Source organism: Lathamus discolor, chromosome 6 (assembly GCF_037157495.1).
Source record: "Lathamus discolor isolate bLatDis1 chromosome 6, bLatDis1.hap1, whole genome shotgun sequence".
Taxonomy (NCBI): Eukaryota; Metazoa; Chordata; class Aves; order Psittaciformes; family Psittacidae; genus Lathamus; species Lathamus discolor.
In genome coordinates this window covers 25960435-25977906 of record NC_088889.1, presented here as the reverse complement: position 1 = coordinate 25977906, position 17472 = coordinate 25960435, and the positions used below count along the sequence as shown (strand labels likewise).

The following is a 17472-nucleotide window of genomic DNA, read 5'->3' as shown; positions in this document are numbered from 1 at the left end:
CTATTTACCCTGAAGAAAAATTCCTGGAACCTGAGCAATGGAAGCTGGGCAAGACCATGTAGTGAAGATTTACCAAAATCTCATTGCAGAGAATGAAACCAATTACACGTGTCACCATGGAGTAAAATAAGCCTTGTTCAAGTGAAGTTTCCCTCTGTGATGTTACATTTACCGAGCTGATGTGCTACTGTAACAGGGAACCCTAAGATGTAGATACATAAATATAACAGTATGAAAATTCATGGAGGAGCAGAGCAGGTACTGAGGAGGCATCTAATGGGGAGGTAATTCTCCAGTCACCATGGGATGGGAAAAGGTGAGAGCTGCATTCCTTGGTGCAAAGTGTTTCACAGGGCTGTTGGCATCTCTCCTGCCTACAGACTATTTCCTTCCCCAGTGCACTCCAGGAAGAAATATGTAGCTGGGTTAAAAAAAAGTGATCAAGTGAAGACATTCAGCCTGAGGTTAAAAAGTTCTGCTTTCAGCTTTCTGTTGGCAGTATGAGCATAGGGGTTTCTCCTGCTTGTAGGGTAGGCTTGATGTAGCTCCAGGAGAGGGTTTTACTTGCTCGGATACTCCTCATGTCAGGCCGATAAAGTCAGATATATAGCTTTACATATGGGAAATCTTAACACAGCAGGTTACACAGCCATATTTTGCACTCCCTACATTCTCTCAGTAGCATCTTGAGTTGGATATTGAATGGTTGCATCCTATTAGAGGGAATTAAATCTATCTTGATAAGATAGATTTCTGATAGACTTTAATCTGCTTTCCTGGTATCTTGTACATTATTAAAGTTTTATTCTATTTATCCTTTGCTTATGTATGCACTCCATTCTTTGATATCTCTCTGCATCCACACTAGAAATTTGAGAGAAGAATTTCTAAAATATTTAATCAGGAAAGTACAGAAGTTTTGAAAAAAAAACCCTTGAACTATAAGGTAATTTGAGACAAAAAAATCCCAATATATTGTACTGTGCTCTCTTCAATTAAACCTGCAATACAGAAAACTATGTTTTGTGACAAAACAGAATCCTCTAATACTTTAACACCACTCAACACTGGAACAAACTCCATTGAGCTTACTAAAGATGATGCGTTAAGATCCATTCAGTGAATTATGCTTTAAAAACTGCATTGAGAGACTTGGGCTAATTTTATTAGAGGTTTTAATTCTGATTTTCTGTCTAGTAGTTAGATAACTGTAAAAGAACTATTTATTAATTTAAAGCTCATACAGCTGATTGATGCATGCTAATGCATTCTAGATTTAATAATCACATCTTCCTTAATTGAATTGTATTTGCTCAGACAGAGCATATAATTAAATCAAGTCTTCTCTAATCCTTCTCATGCCAGATTATTCTATGGTGCATTGGGGAAGAATAGTCAAAACTATTAATTTAGTTAATTTAAGCTCATTGAAAAAATCCATGGTCACATTGAGAATGTTTGGGATATCCGTCATTTTCCAAAATAAAAAGGTCTATTTTTCCACATGTATCTTCTGTAATAATGAAGAATTTTATAGAGGTGGCAAGACTGAAAATAAGGCTAAGAAGGAAATAATTTGAAGAAAATCCAGGAAATTTATACAGCAGATAGTGAAATCTGTGTACCACATGACCAGCAAGCTACTTCAAACAATGCCTTCATGGAGATCAAGGCTATCAGAGGGAAAATAGAAAATAGACAAGACGTATCTAAGAAATCACAGAAGAGAAGAATGAGAAAACACTTTATGGAGGCTGAGACACTAGTGTGCTTGCGTGCACCTGGACTGTTGGTTTCAAGACGTAAGTCCAGGACCAAGGGTATTCCAAGATATAAAGGATTAAAAAAATTGGCTTGAATGAGGAGGAAAAGTCAATTAGAGTTGGGGATGGATTTCATGAAGACATACCAAGGAAAAGCAAGAAAGGTATTTGTAAGGCAAGAGATTTATCTGTCAGCTGAAGTTTTCATAATCCACTTTGCCCTACTACTAAAAGAGTTACAAGGGAGGAGGATAGAGTTTAGACTTAGAGAGGTTTGCTTTTTTAACACCTTTTTCTGCTTACTATGGACTTCTTGATGTAAGAAAAATACAGGAATATAATTCATAGTGGAATGTTCAAGCTTAGTATTTTCCTTTTTTTATGGTAGATCAGAGGAACTGGATATATGGATGTCCATAACAATTTAAAAGATTTATTCTGCAAAAGAGAGCTATGGAAATAAGCAGTATCTTTTCCCTGATAAATGATGTGTTGTCTCAAATCTAAATTACTGACCTGATCTAATTTGTCCATCAAAGTTAAATTATAGAATTTATCCTTTTTAATAAACATTGATTTCTGATTAAAAATTACATGCAGCAGAATCCAATTTCTTTTCTTGATTTCCAAACAATATAATGTTATTAAAGATAATATTGTGGAGCTATAGAGTTTTGTCTGATGATTTTGATCTTATGCTCTATGGCATTTCACTTCAAGAAAGATTTGCTCTTAAGATCAAATTCAACCTTGTACTAGCAAAGGTCTCATAAAGATTTGTTTCCTTGACTACCCAATGTCACAGGCTTGAAATTAAATTCCATAGCAGTAAAGTAAAAAACAAAATTGACACTGGTATATAATTAATAACATATCACAGAAAGAAATCTGGTTAGTGAAGTGCTGTTGAGACACTGCTTCTGAAGTAAAGGCATGCTTTTCTTGCAAGTGATTTGTAAAACTTATACAAGATAATTACTTATCTTTCCAATACAAAAAAGTACTTGTGTTGGTCTTTAGTGTTTCTTCATGGGGCAAGCACACATTAACTGAGGTCAATAGGAGTATTGCCTTTCTGAGCAGTGTACATCAGTTCACATGACTTATCACAGATAGCTGTAGGGGTTTGCTCCTTGTTTGAAATAAGGCTATCACTGATAGCTGTAGGGGTTTGCTCCTTGTTTGAAATAAGGCCAACATACATGGCATACACTATGCAAAAGGATATTATAATAAAAGCTGCTTACATCTGCACCTCCTGCTAAAGGTGGTCTCATCACTGTGTCATCTGGAAATATTCCTGAGGTTTTCAGTTCAATGAGTACCCTGTGTCTAACATGAGTTTGGGGTAAAGGCACCTGTCTCCTCTTACCCAGCTCTTTTGGAATGGAAATCTGAGCAGCAAATTTAAGTTATAAACAGGGAAACTTTATCTAAATTCAGTGACCGCAAACCTGGTCTTAGCATGTCAATCATTCTTGGCTTCGGTTCTGCTTAGATAGACTCTGATATAAAATATGGATGAACAAGGTACTACTTCACATCCTGATTGCTCCTCTAAGGATGAATTAGCTGGCTGCTCATCTTTTTCAAGTGCTCAGGACTTTACTCCAGGCACTAGATATCTTCTGTGGCAAAAATATTCTTTTCAGTTTATAACTGTTTATCTTGCTGGCTTAAAACTAGTTCTTTAGGAAAACTTCAGCACTGAGGATCTGCTGTTTATAAATGAACGTAATCAGTCCATCACCTAACCTAACTGGCAGCAGGACTAACTTATCGGAAGCCAGAGGGATGGTTTTGCTTGTCATCACCTCCTTTGGTCTCCTGCAGCATTGAAATTCTCCTTGAAAAAGTATCTTACCTATCAACTTATTAAAAGCCTTTCAAAGCTGGCTAGTCAACTTTACCGCCTGTGCTCTTTCTACTAGTAATTTAGATGAAGCTGACAAAATGTGCTTGTAGTCCTTCTATATACCTATCTCCCATATTTCACATCAGTGGCATGCCTTGCCAGAGTAGAGCCCTACTGGATAATAAAATGCTAAGTAAATAATAGCTGGAGGGAATAGAGATGGTGTTGATTGATGCTGAAGTCAATGTAATAGTATCTTCTGAGGCTGTGTTAGTGACAATAGGCTGAAAGAAGAAATGTTTGTTTCCAGAGGGAAAACGAAAAAGAAAGAAGATTACATGTTATATCTTGGCAAACAAAAAGGACTCTGCTAGAGCTACAGGCCATTTGTGGTAAAAAAATTTACCAAAGATAGAATCATAGAATAGTTAGGGTTGGAAAGGACCTCAAGATCATCTAGTTCCAACCCCCCTGCCGTGGACAGGGACACCTCACACTAAACCATCCCACACAAGGCTTCATCCAACCTGGCCTTGAACACCACCAGGGATGGAGCACTCACAACCTCCCTGGGAAACCCATTCCAGTGCCTCACCACCCTAACAGGAAAGAATTTCCTCCTTATATCCAATCTAAACTTCCCCTGTTTAAGTTTTAACCTGTTACCTCTTGTCCTGTCACTACAGTCCCTGATGAAGAGACCCTCCCCAGCATCCCTATAGGCCCCCTTCAGGTACTGGAAGGCTGCTATGAGGTCCCTACGCAGCCTTCTCTTCTCCAGGCTGAACAGCCCCAACTTCCTCAGCCTGTCTTCATATAGGAGGTGCTCCAGTCCCCTGATCATCCTCGTGGCCCTCCTCTGGACTTGTTCCAGCAGTTCCATGTCCTTTTTATGTTGAGGACACCAGAACTGCACACAATACTCCAGGTGAGGTCTCACAAGAGCAGAGTAGAGGGGCAGGATCACCTCCTTTGACCTGCTGGTCACGCTCCTTTTGATGCAGCCCAGGATATGGTTGGCTTTCTGGGCTGTGAGCGCACACTGTCGGCCCATGTTCATTTTCTCATTGACCAGCACCCCCAAGTCTTTTTCTGCAGGGCTGCTCTGAATCTCTTCTCTGCCCAGTCTGTAGCTGTGCCTGGGATTGCTCCGACCCAGGTGTAGGACCTTGCACTTGTCATGGTTGAACTTCATAAGGTTGGCATTAGCCCACCTCACAAGCGTGTCAAGGTCCCTCTGGATGGCATCCCTTCACTCCAGTGTATCAACCGGACCACACAGCTTGGTGTCATTGGCAAACTTGCTGAGGGCGCACTCAATCCCACTGTCCATGTCAGCGACGAAGATGTTAAATGAGACCGGTCCCAACACCGATCCCTGAGGGACACCACTCGTTACTGGTTTCCAGCCAGACATCGAGCCATTGACCACAACTCTTTGTGTGCGGCCGTCCAGCCAGTTCTTTATCCACCGTGTGGTCCATCCATCAGATTGATATCTCTCCAATTTAGAGACAAGGATGTCGTGTGGGACAGTGTCAAATGCTTTGCACAAGTCCAGGTAGATGACGTCAACTGCTTTACCCTTATCCACCAATTCTGTAGCCCCATCATAGAAGGCCACCAAATTGGTCAGGCAGGATTTCCCCTTAGTGAAGCCATGCTGGCTGTCACCAAGCACCTTGTTGTTTTTCATGTGCCTTAGCGTGCCTTCCAGGAGAATGTGCTTCAAGATTTTACCAGGCAGAGGTGAGACTGACTGGTCTGTAATTCCCCGGGTCTTCCATTTTCCCCTTCTTGAAAATGGGGGTTATATTTACCTCTTTTCCAGTCGTCGGGAACTTCACCTGACTGCCATGATTTTTCAAATATGATGGCCAGTGGCTTAGCAACTATTACAGAAACAGGTGACACAACCCCCCTATAGCAACCTGGACTAAATATACCAGTACTCCACTTGTATATAGTTTCCTTTTTCCTTCCTTTTCTTTTCTTTTAATCAATCTATGATAAACCCTGTCTGCCATTTTCTGTTTATTTTGTAGAGAGAAGATAAGTGACTGGCATTGTAAACTAAATCTAAGAGAATCTAGGAAATACATTGATCTTATTGTAAGCAGTGGATTTGTATAAAGAAGGCCTTGAAGTCATTTTGAAATTTGCTTCTTGCTTCTCAATGACCTTAGCTAAGACACTTTCCTCTTCTGTGCCTTATTTTCCACATTGACACGTGATACCTGCTTTCATTAAGGACTTTGAGATGAGAAGAGCCTTCTACAGAAGGCCTTTTCAGGCTTATTCTTACTTCTTCTTCATTTCCCTTTCTTTGTGGTGAGTTGGCAGACACTCACAAAGGCTGAAGAGACTTACGAAGAAGGCACAGGTTAAAGATACCCACATCCCAGAAATATTTCTATTATTTTCAGCTACTTTGAAAACAACAGCTGTTTCTATTCCCAGCTTGTCAAAATGGTAGCCCCAGGGGGTGTCCTGGGAGACAGAGCCCAAACCATGGAGATCAGGATGAAGAAAACAATCAAAAAGCTCAGGTATCAGAACTGTATACTGGCTGACAAGAGATAAGACACATGTTGAGAAGGAAAGAGTTCTGTTATCATGTAATAGAGATGATGTCGGAAGTGAGAGGTGCCCACCACCACTTTACAGCTTTCTTAGGCTGTGGTCATGCCTGTGGGAGAAGTCCTACTGAGAGGGAGAGACAGAACAGAAGAATAATCCCATGGCTTTGGAAAAAATGGAAACTAGTTTTCAGAACAGTCTCTTATGATGTCATGTTCATCTACAACAATTAGGAAGAGGATGGACTGCCTTACGAGTCTCTGAGGAAGAAGGTTCGCTTTGCCAGCCACATAACAATGGGATAACAGTGGGAAATGAATCTCTGTTCAGAGAGAGAGAAATAACTGAGGATGACTGAAAGCCTGTGTGCTCTTGTGAGGAGACATATTCCAAATTTACCCAGAACGATTCATTTATTTGACTGCAAAACTAATGGATATGCTCAGTCTGAGCCTATGTAGTTGCTACAGGTCTTAATGTGTGTAGGTTTAAAAGGCTGATTTTACTGTCCATTTGGCAATAATTTTTTACTTGAAAAATGAGTGTGAGAACAGCCAGTGAGAGATGGAGGTCTTTAGTACAAAATGCCTGTAAGCATAAAAAGGTAAAACCTAAGGTCCTCTTAGAAATGCATTTTTTTCAACTACTACTTTCATAAATGACTTGTTTCTATGGCATTTATAGTCATTTCCTTCCTTAGAAATGTTTTTTTGCCGTTGTTTTAGTTCACAAAGCATGGACCTTCTCTGGCTTCTGCCTTAACTAACCAACCAGTATAAATATCTCTTGAAATTCACAGCTGTCTTCACTGAATGTGAGCAAATGAGCCTGTCAGGTTGAGCTGACTCTAAACTTTTCTTGCCTTTGGGATGCAAATCCTTTTAAGTATATTTAGGTCATCTCTGTTTGATTTTCATGGGACATACAGTATGGGGAGAAGCAAGTTATTCTTCACAAAGAAAAGAAAATTAAAATAATGTGTTTTAAATCACTCCTTTCAAAGTCACTGTCAAATTCATCATACAATCACAGGATGGTCTGGGTTGGAAGGCACTTTAAAGATCATCTGGTTCCAACCCCTTGCTATGGGCAGGGACACCTTCCACTAGACAAGGCTGCCAAAAGCCGCTTTCAACCTGGCCTTGAACACTTCCAGGGATGGGGCCAGGACATAAACATGTTGGGCTCCTGCTTTTGTTAGGTTTGTGTCAGAAATAGGCTTTTTCTTCGTTGCCTTCATCTTTCATATATGATTTAAACCACACTGAAGGGTGACTGGTAGCTGTCTTATAGCTGTCTTGGGAGACTCGGGTACAGTCTAGTGACTAGTTTAAATTCCAAAGCCAAAGCAATGGGCTCACCCTGCTAGTTAGATGCTTTTGATTCTTGACTGAAATTGTTCATCAGATTCCTCACCACTGTTCATATTATTTACCTTCCTGGCTTGGATTTCCAGCAAGCTGCTTCCTTTAAAACAACATTTCCCTCATGCAAAGTCTTAGAACACCACTCAAAATTGTCCAACTCATAATAATTATTCTTTGGATTTCCTCATATTCAGATGCTTAGGAATATCTTATGGCCAGCAGACCAGAAAGCCAAAGATATTGAAGAATTGGATAAATAACTCTCATCAGTCAGCAGAGAGCATAAAGTATTTGCTGTACCTTGTACTCCTCCTTGAGCTCATAGTCAGAGTAAGAAGCAGCATAAAAATCAGTGTAGTGCTCAGATAGTTAAGCGTTTCAGACCTGATCATCCTTAACACAAATCCCTCTTTACTGCTGGTTTATACAATAATTACTTCCAAATTTATGGCTGAGTCATACCCTCTAGCCTTCTTGATGCAAATGAAAAATTAGGCACTAATGTGATATAACAGTTTTCATCTTGGCAGATGACAGAATGTATAATGACTGATGCTTGCTTTGCAGAGGGGAGAACCAAAGTGCCAGTAGCTGTGGCCACGGTGGGGAGCCTTGCAGTGCTGATGGAGCCGGTGGGCAGCATCTCCTACACAACAAAGCACAGGAGTCCAGTTATGTCGCCTATGTATGACAGCATTCAGTATTGACTACGCTACCGAAAGGTCCTGCTCTGGCGCTGAGGGAAAAAAAAGCAATTTCCTGCCTTAAAAACAGCAACCAAAACCAGCAGGTCTTTGAAGAACCAGAGTTTGGTAGCAGGCTTGAGGGAGATGAGTTGGCAGTCCAAGGGGTATGTGGGAGTAAGGGTTTATGAACTGGGTACATTGATTTATCTGCTACTTTTCAGGTCATCAGAGGGCTTTGTTCCCAACCATACAGCTGTCACCTTCCATATTCACCACTAATGCTGCATGTGTATTTTTGCATTAGTTGCAGATAACATGTATTTTAGACTGAACAGGGCTTTACATTCTGGCCTCTTGAAAGACTTTGCATGAGAAGTGAGCTTATACCGTCGAGATGTCTGTCTGTCAAACTGTTGCTTTCTAATTACAAAAGGCAAAATTTAGGATGTTTCTGGAGAATAAGGTCTTGCGAGCTTTTTGCAGCTGGATTTCCTTGATAAAGTTTTCAGCAACGTTCAAAATACAGATGGGAGAGGAGAAATGGGTGAGATTTTCATTAGCAATTAGGTTTATCAAGCAGCTATTATTAGGTATCGGTTCTTCCCAAATGTATATGCCACTAAAAATCTGGCTTTAAGGGTAAAATTACAGAACTAACTGCAACCAAAAGCCTTAGAACTTCAAAAGCTTTTTAAAATATATTGCTTAATTCCAGTGATGATCATATGGGGAATACCGTTGGACTGAGATCATGTACAGGACATGTGGCTGGGATGACTTGCATAATCTACTTGTAATTGCTGTTTGTGAGCAACAAGACCATGGCAGAGCATCCTTTGGAAAATCAGAAAAGTGTAAGGGAAAATGCAGACTACTTGTGACAACAGGCACTAGATATTAAAAAAGATTCTTTAATCGAACAGTCCTGTGATGTAATCACAGTGCAAAATTTGAGGAATCTGTTTAGTCTTTTCCTACATCTTAATGGAAAAAAAAAAAAGAGTTAGAAAGCTCATTTATTTAAGAAGACAGCCTGTATATTCTTCTTCTTAACCAGAGCTTATAAGGTGAAACAAATCTTCTCCAGTTAAAGACCCAGACTGTGGTAAGAGCAAGAATTTTATGAATAGTGACAGCAGAATTTTAGTTCTGTGCTACATCTGCCTCTACTGTGCTATATGTTTGGTCTTGCCCAGTTTAATACAGCAAACTCTCCCAACACAGACTGGTTTATGTTTTCTATTTTTATTTCCAGTTCCGATGTGACAGAAGTTTCAGTTGGATACAATTTGCCTTGATAAGAAGTGTGCTCTCAAATATTTTTTAATATTTTATAGATTAGCACTCAAAAGGAAGCAGAGCCTAGAAGAAAAATAACAGCTACTTCAGCTTCTTTTCTGTGACTGCTAATGAATTAATGATTATGTTTTACATCCCTTATACCAGGAGCAGGAATGAAAGGCTTTAACACTCAGGATCCAAAAAAAAATCAGAAGAGGGTGGCCAAGGTGGAGTCCTAGTTTAATTGTGATGAGCTGCAGCCAGTCACTGGGAGAGGGGGAGTTGTAAGGGCAGAGAGAGCATGGTCTCCTGGGAGCATCCCAGGTCACCTGCAGACAAGGGGAGTGAGGGACCACTGCCCCAGGGATCTCCTTGTTCCTACTTGTTGCATTTGGACACATAAAATGGTCAAAACTTGTGTATGAATCTGAGTGCATGTATGTGTATGTTTATATACATAATGTATGTGTGTATATAAAGAGATGGGGTGGGGGACAGAGGGAGAAAGTAAACGCATAGTTTATATATTTGGATATGTATAAAGGCAGAGAAATCAAAGGCTTTTGACTCCGGAATGACAAACTGAGTAACTTCAAAACTCTCAAATATACGTGGCTGTTCTTCCTAAGCAGAAAAAGGAGAGAAAGGTATCCAAAAGCTCTGTCCACCATAAGCTGTTGATTAACCAGACCAGCTGTTATTTAATAGAACTTTCTCTGAAGTGTCGAGGGGTTTTCAAGCGCCCTGAAAATCAAATGTTTTGTCTTATCTAAATCAAATATGGTAGTATGTTCCTCATCTTTCTGCTTTCAATACGATTTCAATTTGACATTTGTTTGGTTTTGTGTCTTCAGTTTCAATTTTTCAGACAGCAGAACAGTCTGGAGTTAAGTGCTGTACAGACTCTGGTTGATCTTCAAGCCTTTAAAGCTGCCTTCAATGACTGTCATATTAGTGGGATATAGGAAGGTAGAGTGTTCCATACAACCAGCCTTCTTTCTTTCTGTACTGTGCTCTGAAATAATTTCTCAGGGTTTTAAGTGGATGCTTAAACAGCAGGTTAAAAATTCTTTACTTTGATCTGAAATACCTGATAAAAAAGCATGGATTTTCTAGAGTCCTTCTTTCTATGTTTGTAATATTTTTATTTTATTTACCAGTCAGAATGCCTCTACTTTATTTTTCTTTTGTAATGCATATGTAATAAATTTCAGGCCGCAGATCAAGAAAAAATCCCGAAGGAAAAAGAATTAACAAAAGAAGAGGGAAGAAAAAAAAAATGAGAAAAAAGTTATTTATACTTGCACAGTGTTTATATAAATTTATGAACAAACATCACTATAACCCAGCTGTGACTTTGCCCTGTTGTTAGCCAGTTACAAAGGCATCAGTGTTCTATTCATTGTCAGCTATTTCAACAGACTGCTGAGATAAGAATGATGATATTTTCAAAGATCTGTTTCACATTTCTTAGTAAAGGCTGGTATCTCTCCAGTATGTTGCCACCGTCCCTATTTACTGTGAAAGCACAATAATCTGTCCCACCCATTCCAAGTTGCCCACCTATGCAAATGTTACATATGATACTTGTGTAAAATGCAGGCTTATCCTAGCATCCTTGTAGCTGTACATTAGGACTCTGGACCTATAAACTGCGTGCTTACATGTGTGCATTATGCTTTCTAGGGCCACATCAGGTCCAGGGGCTGGGTGGAACTGGAACAAAGGACCACTGATCATCCTGAGCCAGGAAAGGAGGAAGCGGGTCAGTCTACAATTATAACCTGAGGGTCTTTGAAAGTTTAAAAATTTCCTCTTTAAACCTTCCATTCACATTTCTCTATAGATTTTCTCCTAACAGCAAGTCTGATGTCCCAGCAGCATTAACAATGAGCCAGGGCACTATTTCTTTTTAACATCTCCAAACTATTTTGAATGAGTGGAGCTGTGTCTTTCAATACTAGTCCTAGATGTGAAGCCCATAAATGGTGCAGTGATTTCCTCACTGAGTTATAAATTGGCCAGTGACAGTGACATTGCAGTTGCAGACACATGCAAATTGGAAATTAATACACTGAGTTTGAGAGTTATGACAGCATATAAAAGTCAGATCATTCAAGCTCTATTAAATACCTTAATAAAAGCTGAGTTAAAGCATCTAAGAAACATGAGAAAACTTTGCATTACCTTATTTAAATTTGTCATTAATGAAAACATAAATATTTAAAACCCATGAAGTTATTAACTAAATTAACCAGAATTATTTTGAAAGTACAATTTTCTCATCCAGATCATCAGCCAGTGAAATTTCTTTTTAAATTGATAGACTTATGCCATCACACACAGCTTTAGCTCTAAAAGCTGATATTGATAAAGTCAGATATCTTTTTAAAGCATACTATGTTTGGAGCATTAGGGTGTTTATTTTTTGTCACAGCTACATATACATTTGTCCTATGATTTAAGAACCATAAAACCATATTTAATTAAAAAGGAAAGTTCATTTATAACAACTTACCATTCTGTAAAGTTTATCCTCCAGATCCTGATTAATTCTTTGTAAGGCTAGGTAGTTGTTTTGTATCCTAAAACAAAGATATAATGTAATTGAATGCATTGTTTTTCAGGTTGTTCTTTACCTGTAATTTTTACAGCAGTAAAAAACCTTGGCTTGCAGTACTTGAAATCTTCTTTTTTTATCACTCCTGTTGCCAGTCAGTGGTTGCCTTTGAAATGTAATTACCACCTACTTCCTAAGCAAGCTTCTTTTTTCATGTTTGCTTACTATAATCAGCAGCAAATTCCACCAGGAAGTAAAAATATGTTTGCTGTTCTCTCTCATGCATCACAGCATGGGAACTTGCACAAAGAGACTGTAGCTTTACATCAGGCTCAGGAGTAATATGCTAGAGAGGAAGCTTGAGCTTCCTTATGTGTCTTTTAGTACAGAAAAAGATTCATGTGGCAATCTTAATATGGAAAATTGCAGCAGAAACCTAATGACTGTAGCAAAAGCGCCATATAAAGAGAATATTCCTTCTTTTTACAGAAGTTCAAGGAGTCGCCTATTCTCAAGAGCTAAACATATCCTCTTTCTCCAGGCCATACATTCAGATAGCTTAGCCTGGAAAAGGTTTATTAGCACCAAGGGATTGAATGGACTCACAAAATGAGGCTTCCCTGCTTATTATAGAAAGATGCACCGAAGATTCAATTTGTACATCTTTAGGTTGCTTAGCTCGTAACCTTGGTATTGTAATGAGCAAGCTGCACTGGCTGTGGGAAAAGCATCATTATTTTGGTAGGTGTGAGAAAGGTTTCCTTTTCTCTTCATTGAAGGCATGGAGGGTAGCTCCTTGGTCATGTTTGTACATACCACCTCAGCAGGATGTAAAGCAAATGCTAGAAGCTCAGCTGTGAAAACTTTGTCTGAATACTTCTATCTGTTTGTACTGGGAATCTTAGGTCAACATGCCAAAGTATTTTCAATAGTGAGTTGATTTGAGGTAGAATGCAAGTGTTAGGGTTAGTTCACTGTAAGAGTGATCACAGATTTAATGCATGCTTTTTTCAGCAGAAAACCACTGCTCTGAGAAGCCTGGATCTGTGTATAGCTTCCATGATGATCAGGAAGGGACTGGGGTTAAAGAAGTCTCTTTGGTTTATTGTATGGTTAGGAGTCGTTCTTAAAACTGGAATGAAGATTTGCATTTGAACTATGCCACTGAAAACCAAGGGGTCCAACTTGCCCCTTTGTGGCAGTGAAGCAATGTGATGGTTCAGTTCTCTCCCTGTATCTGTTGCCATGGAGATTTTCTTTCCAGTTAAATGATAAAAATTCTCTGTTCAGGGACAGGCCAGTGGCTCATGGTGCCCCTCACAAGGCATGCAGTGCTCTGGCTTGAGGCTCCTAGTAATATGGTAACATCTGCCCCACAGACCTGGGAGGGGAGGTCTGTGCAGAGGACTTCTGCTCTGCGGGCATAAATGATGACACCCCCATGGATGAATCTCCCTGGGGTATCAAGGGTCAGCCCAGCTTCAGGCCATCCATTTCAAATGTGCACTGAGAGCCTGGGAGAGGTTTCAGTGTCATGTATATTTTACAGAGCTACAGAGTGGAGATTTTCTCACTCTAAGGTGGATTTGTGGTACAGTGTTTGCTAAGGTGGTGACCCAAATGGGCTGAAAATCTGTGAGACCTGAACTAACCTATAGTTTGGTCATTACTCACCAGTTCTCACAATGCCATTGTGTAAATATCTGTGTGACTTAAAGGATTGATTGAAGTTTACGGATCTCTGCATTGTCCGTGCTCCAGTTAAACACAGCATTTGCCACTAAGCCTCTGTATAGACATTTATTTGTGCAGATCTAGGTATACTTGGGATTTTCATGGGTATTTAGCTGTCAACACAACAGAGAGAAATCTCAGAGTACTTTGTACACAGCTTTTCATGGCACACGCAAAATCAGAAATTATTTTGGTAAATTAGTGGAAGTAAAAAGGCTTAGATTGGCTTTGCCTGCAAACTGCTACTCAGCACAAACAGTTATGTTTTGCTGGTAAGGCTGTGTGCTGTGGTGTGGAGAAAAAGGATTTAAAAAGTATGATAAGGCCTGCTGGCTGAGACCTGAAGTGCCTCAGGTCTGTCTGATCTCCTCTGTCGTAGTCTGCAGTTTTTTTCTAATGAAGCAAAATAGAAAAAAGTTTAACCTTGCTCTGCACCCAGGCAGCTTGTGGCTCAATTAGAGGTAGTGTTAAACTGATGGAAACTTTTAGCACCTGCAACCTCCTAAAATTTTGCATGGGTTCAAAACCATCTGTATAAATTCCTGAAAGAAAAGGGGGAAAAAAATACTGGTTCAGGACTTTTCTAGCTCAGGCGTCTCCATACTCTGGTCTGTTCTGCAGTGTAGACCTATGAGGAGAACTCAAGGGAGATCCTGAAGTTTCCCTTTCTAGAACTTTTAGTTCATTAATAAAACCAGCAGTAACTGCTAATTGCCACTTGGATATCTGGCTTGTAAGGGTGGCAGTACAGCACTAGGTTTCCTCCTCAGTTTCTGTTGGCACTTTTGATATAGATTATGGGAAGGCTGGTTACCATTAGTATATTTGCTCTTTGATGGCAACACTTCCATGCCATAGATAGGTAGAGGATTTTTGCAAGAGCTTATCACAGTCTGCTTCTCTGCTTCTGATTTCTTTTCTCTTTGACCATCAAATTTTCCTCTGTTGTATGTTCAGGAGAAAGCAGGCCACACACCCTAGTTCTTTAACACATTAATTTATCATGGAAAAAACCTGGGCACCTCCCAGTAAAATAAAATCCAATCTAATTGAAAAATCCACATTAAGTAGGAAATTGTGCTTCAAAAACTGTTTCTATTGAGAACAGTATGCAAAGGTAGTCAAAATAAGCACAATTATGTGCACACATACACAAGCACATACGCATGCACATATATGCATATAACCCAAACTGGAAATCCACTGTGCCAAAAGAAGTGTCAGCAAATGTGGGTGGTGAGGAGAGAAATGGACTTAGAAATATTTGGAAGAAAGTGTTAAAGGGATAAAGGAGGAACAGAATAGTTAAATTAATCTGTGGGCAACACTGTAAAAAAAAAAAAAATTGGGAATATTATTCAAATTTGAAAATGATCAGATAGATAGACAAATGGTAACTTAACCTTGTTTGCAGAAAAAATACACCCAGATAGCCTGAACATTGTGTGAAACATTTTAACATTGTAAATCAGGCTTCTTTGTAATGAAAGCAAACAGTAGGTCATCTTCGCTACACTGCAAAACTGCTGTAAGTATAAGCTCCCGTAAATCAATAACTTATTCCCATTTCTTGATGGCTTTTTTATTGTTTGTATTGTTAGGTGATACCCATGTGCCTGCAGTTGCATATATGGGCATGTATTAAATGCATATTTAGATTCTTGACCACATTAGGGTCTAATGAAAAATATTCTGACCATATTGAACATTACATGTCTGGGTTCTAACCCAGCAGACAACACACTCTTTTCTAAGACTGCAGATCACCACTAAAGAGGAAGTCTGCAAAAGCTTCTGTTTCCACTCAGTCTCAAGCCCTTAAGGCCATGAAATACATCTAAAGTAAAACACAGGCTTGAGCTGACTTTCTTGAAAGAAGAGAATTTCACCCAAAGTGCAGCTTAACTTTGAAAAGTGACTGCTAAAACGGTAACTTTTTGTTCAAAAAGCCTTTCTTCTCTCTGTTGTCACCAGTTGGACTTTCTCACGAAAACAAAAGAGTTTTCCCTTCACTTATTCCAAAACTAAAACAGCTACAGGATTTCTGTTCAGAACACCCTGTCAGTCCGTGAAGTATCTTCCTTTTGGTGAAACAACTGGGGTGTGTGTGTGTGTGCGAATCTCTGTATGGGTTTATTTCTTGTGTTCCGGTAAAAGCTATGACGGGGGCCAAATTGTTGTGCAAGGTAGGGTCTCAAGGAGGAAAACAGCATGAACTTTGGAGTCCAGTTTTGGTTCCAAGATTGGTATTTGAATATTTTTATTTAATTTTATCCTAAAAAAAAGAGTTATGCTGATCATGTCAGATAGGAGACTACTGTGAGGTATATGAAATCCCCAGTCTCTTTTCAGTCACTTTTCAAAGCTGAACCTATGCTTTACAGTTAATATATTCAAACTTCATCAGCAGTGCCCTGCTGTTGCTCCCACCAGAAATAAAGAAAAAGGGCAACTCTAAGTATTTGTAAAGAGGTCAAAAACTTGACCATTAAGCCACATAAGTGACATCCTTGTTTGGCTAAGAGAGGGGAGGCCTAGCAGCAACACAGGTAATTCGGGATAAATTAAGATACTAAAGGCATTCATTCAGAAAGGAATATAAATGGATGGTCATTCGGCCTCTCAGAAAAATTCTGCACTTAGTTATGGAAGTTTAATAACAGAAATGTTCTCTAGTATGCAAGTGGGTCGTGTACACAGGGCTTATTTATTTTGGGGTCTGTGTGTGTGAATTTCTCTCCCTTTATTGCTCTTGAATAAAGCAAGAGATACATTACTGAAAATAATTCTAGTTTCTTGTTTTTCTCACACTGATTTTCCTCGTGACATGTTGCTGACATGCTTTTGGATGACAGTTTTGTATTAGACATTATCCTTCTCCAGGTTGGGAAATTTAGTTCAGCTTGTGGTATGCCTTGCTATTCTAAATCGAAGCACTTTTAAATGCTCACCTCATAAAATATTTTGGCCTTCAAATATGATATGTCTTCAGGGGAGTAATCACCTGCCTGAAACATAATTTTTAATGTATGTTTTCTTTGTAATATGGTACAATGGTCCATTAGAAGACTGGCAAGTCTGCTCTACCAATCTGATGTTTGGTCTAGACTCTGCCTAGAGCAAAGGAAGACTGCCTGGCCTGAGTTTTGAAGAGTTCTTGACTCATCAGTGCCCAACGACTAGGAAGCCCCTTTGTTTTAACAAAATGGGTGATCAGCACCTCTGCTAATTTATGGCAACTGTGTCTGAAATAATTCTTCAAGACAAAAGAGTACCAGCATTCCCTGTCTTGTAATGTACTGGAGCAAACCTATGTTAAGAGTGAAATTACTTTTCATACCACAATGAAGTGATAGGAAATACACTGTTGGCAAGAAAACAGCATGGACAGCTTCCAGACTGCTCTTGATAGATGTGTGTAGATTTTAGCCTTGTCTTAAGAAGTGTCCCTGGTTAAGGAAGCGTTTAAGTTATAAGATCACATTAGGTTGTTTCCTAATTTGAGGTCTTACAGCTTCATTCTCTTTAAAATTTGGATCAAATGATTTGACTGACTCAGTTTGCTGGTGGTTTCTAGCTTTGTTTTGGTTTGGGTTTTGCCTTCTGCAAGGAATAAAAGATATTTCTTTGGGTATGAATTGGGTAT

General features: G+C 39.3%; 1 protein-coding gene across 1 annotated transcript in view; it reads right to left on the bottom strand.

The window, feature by feature from the left end:
- BEGAIN (brain enriched guanylate kinase associated) overlaps positions 1-17472 on the bottom strand; it is a 157385-nt gene that overhangs the window by 44446 nt on the left and 95467 nt on the right. The window contains 2 exon segments of the mRNA XM_065684153.1: positions 12051-12117; positions 16778-16834. Coding sequence (XP_065540225.1) covers positions 12051-12117; positions 16778-16834 — 124 coding nt within the window.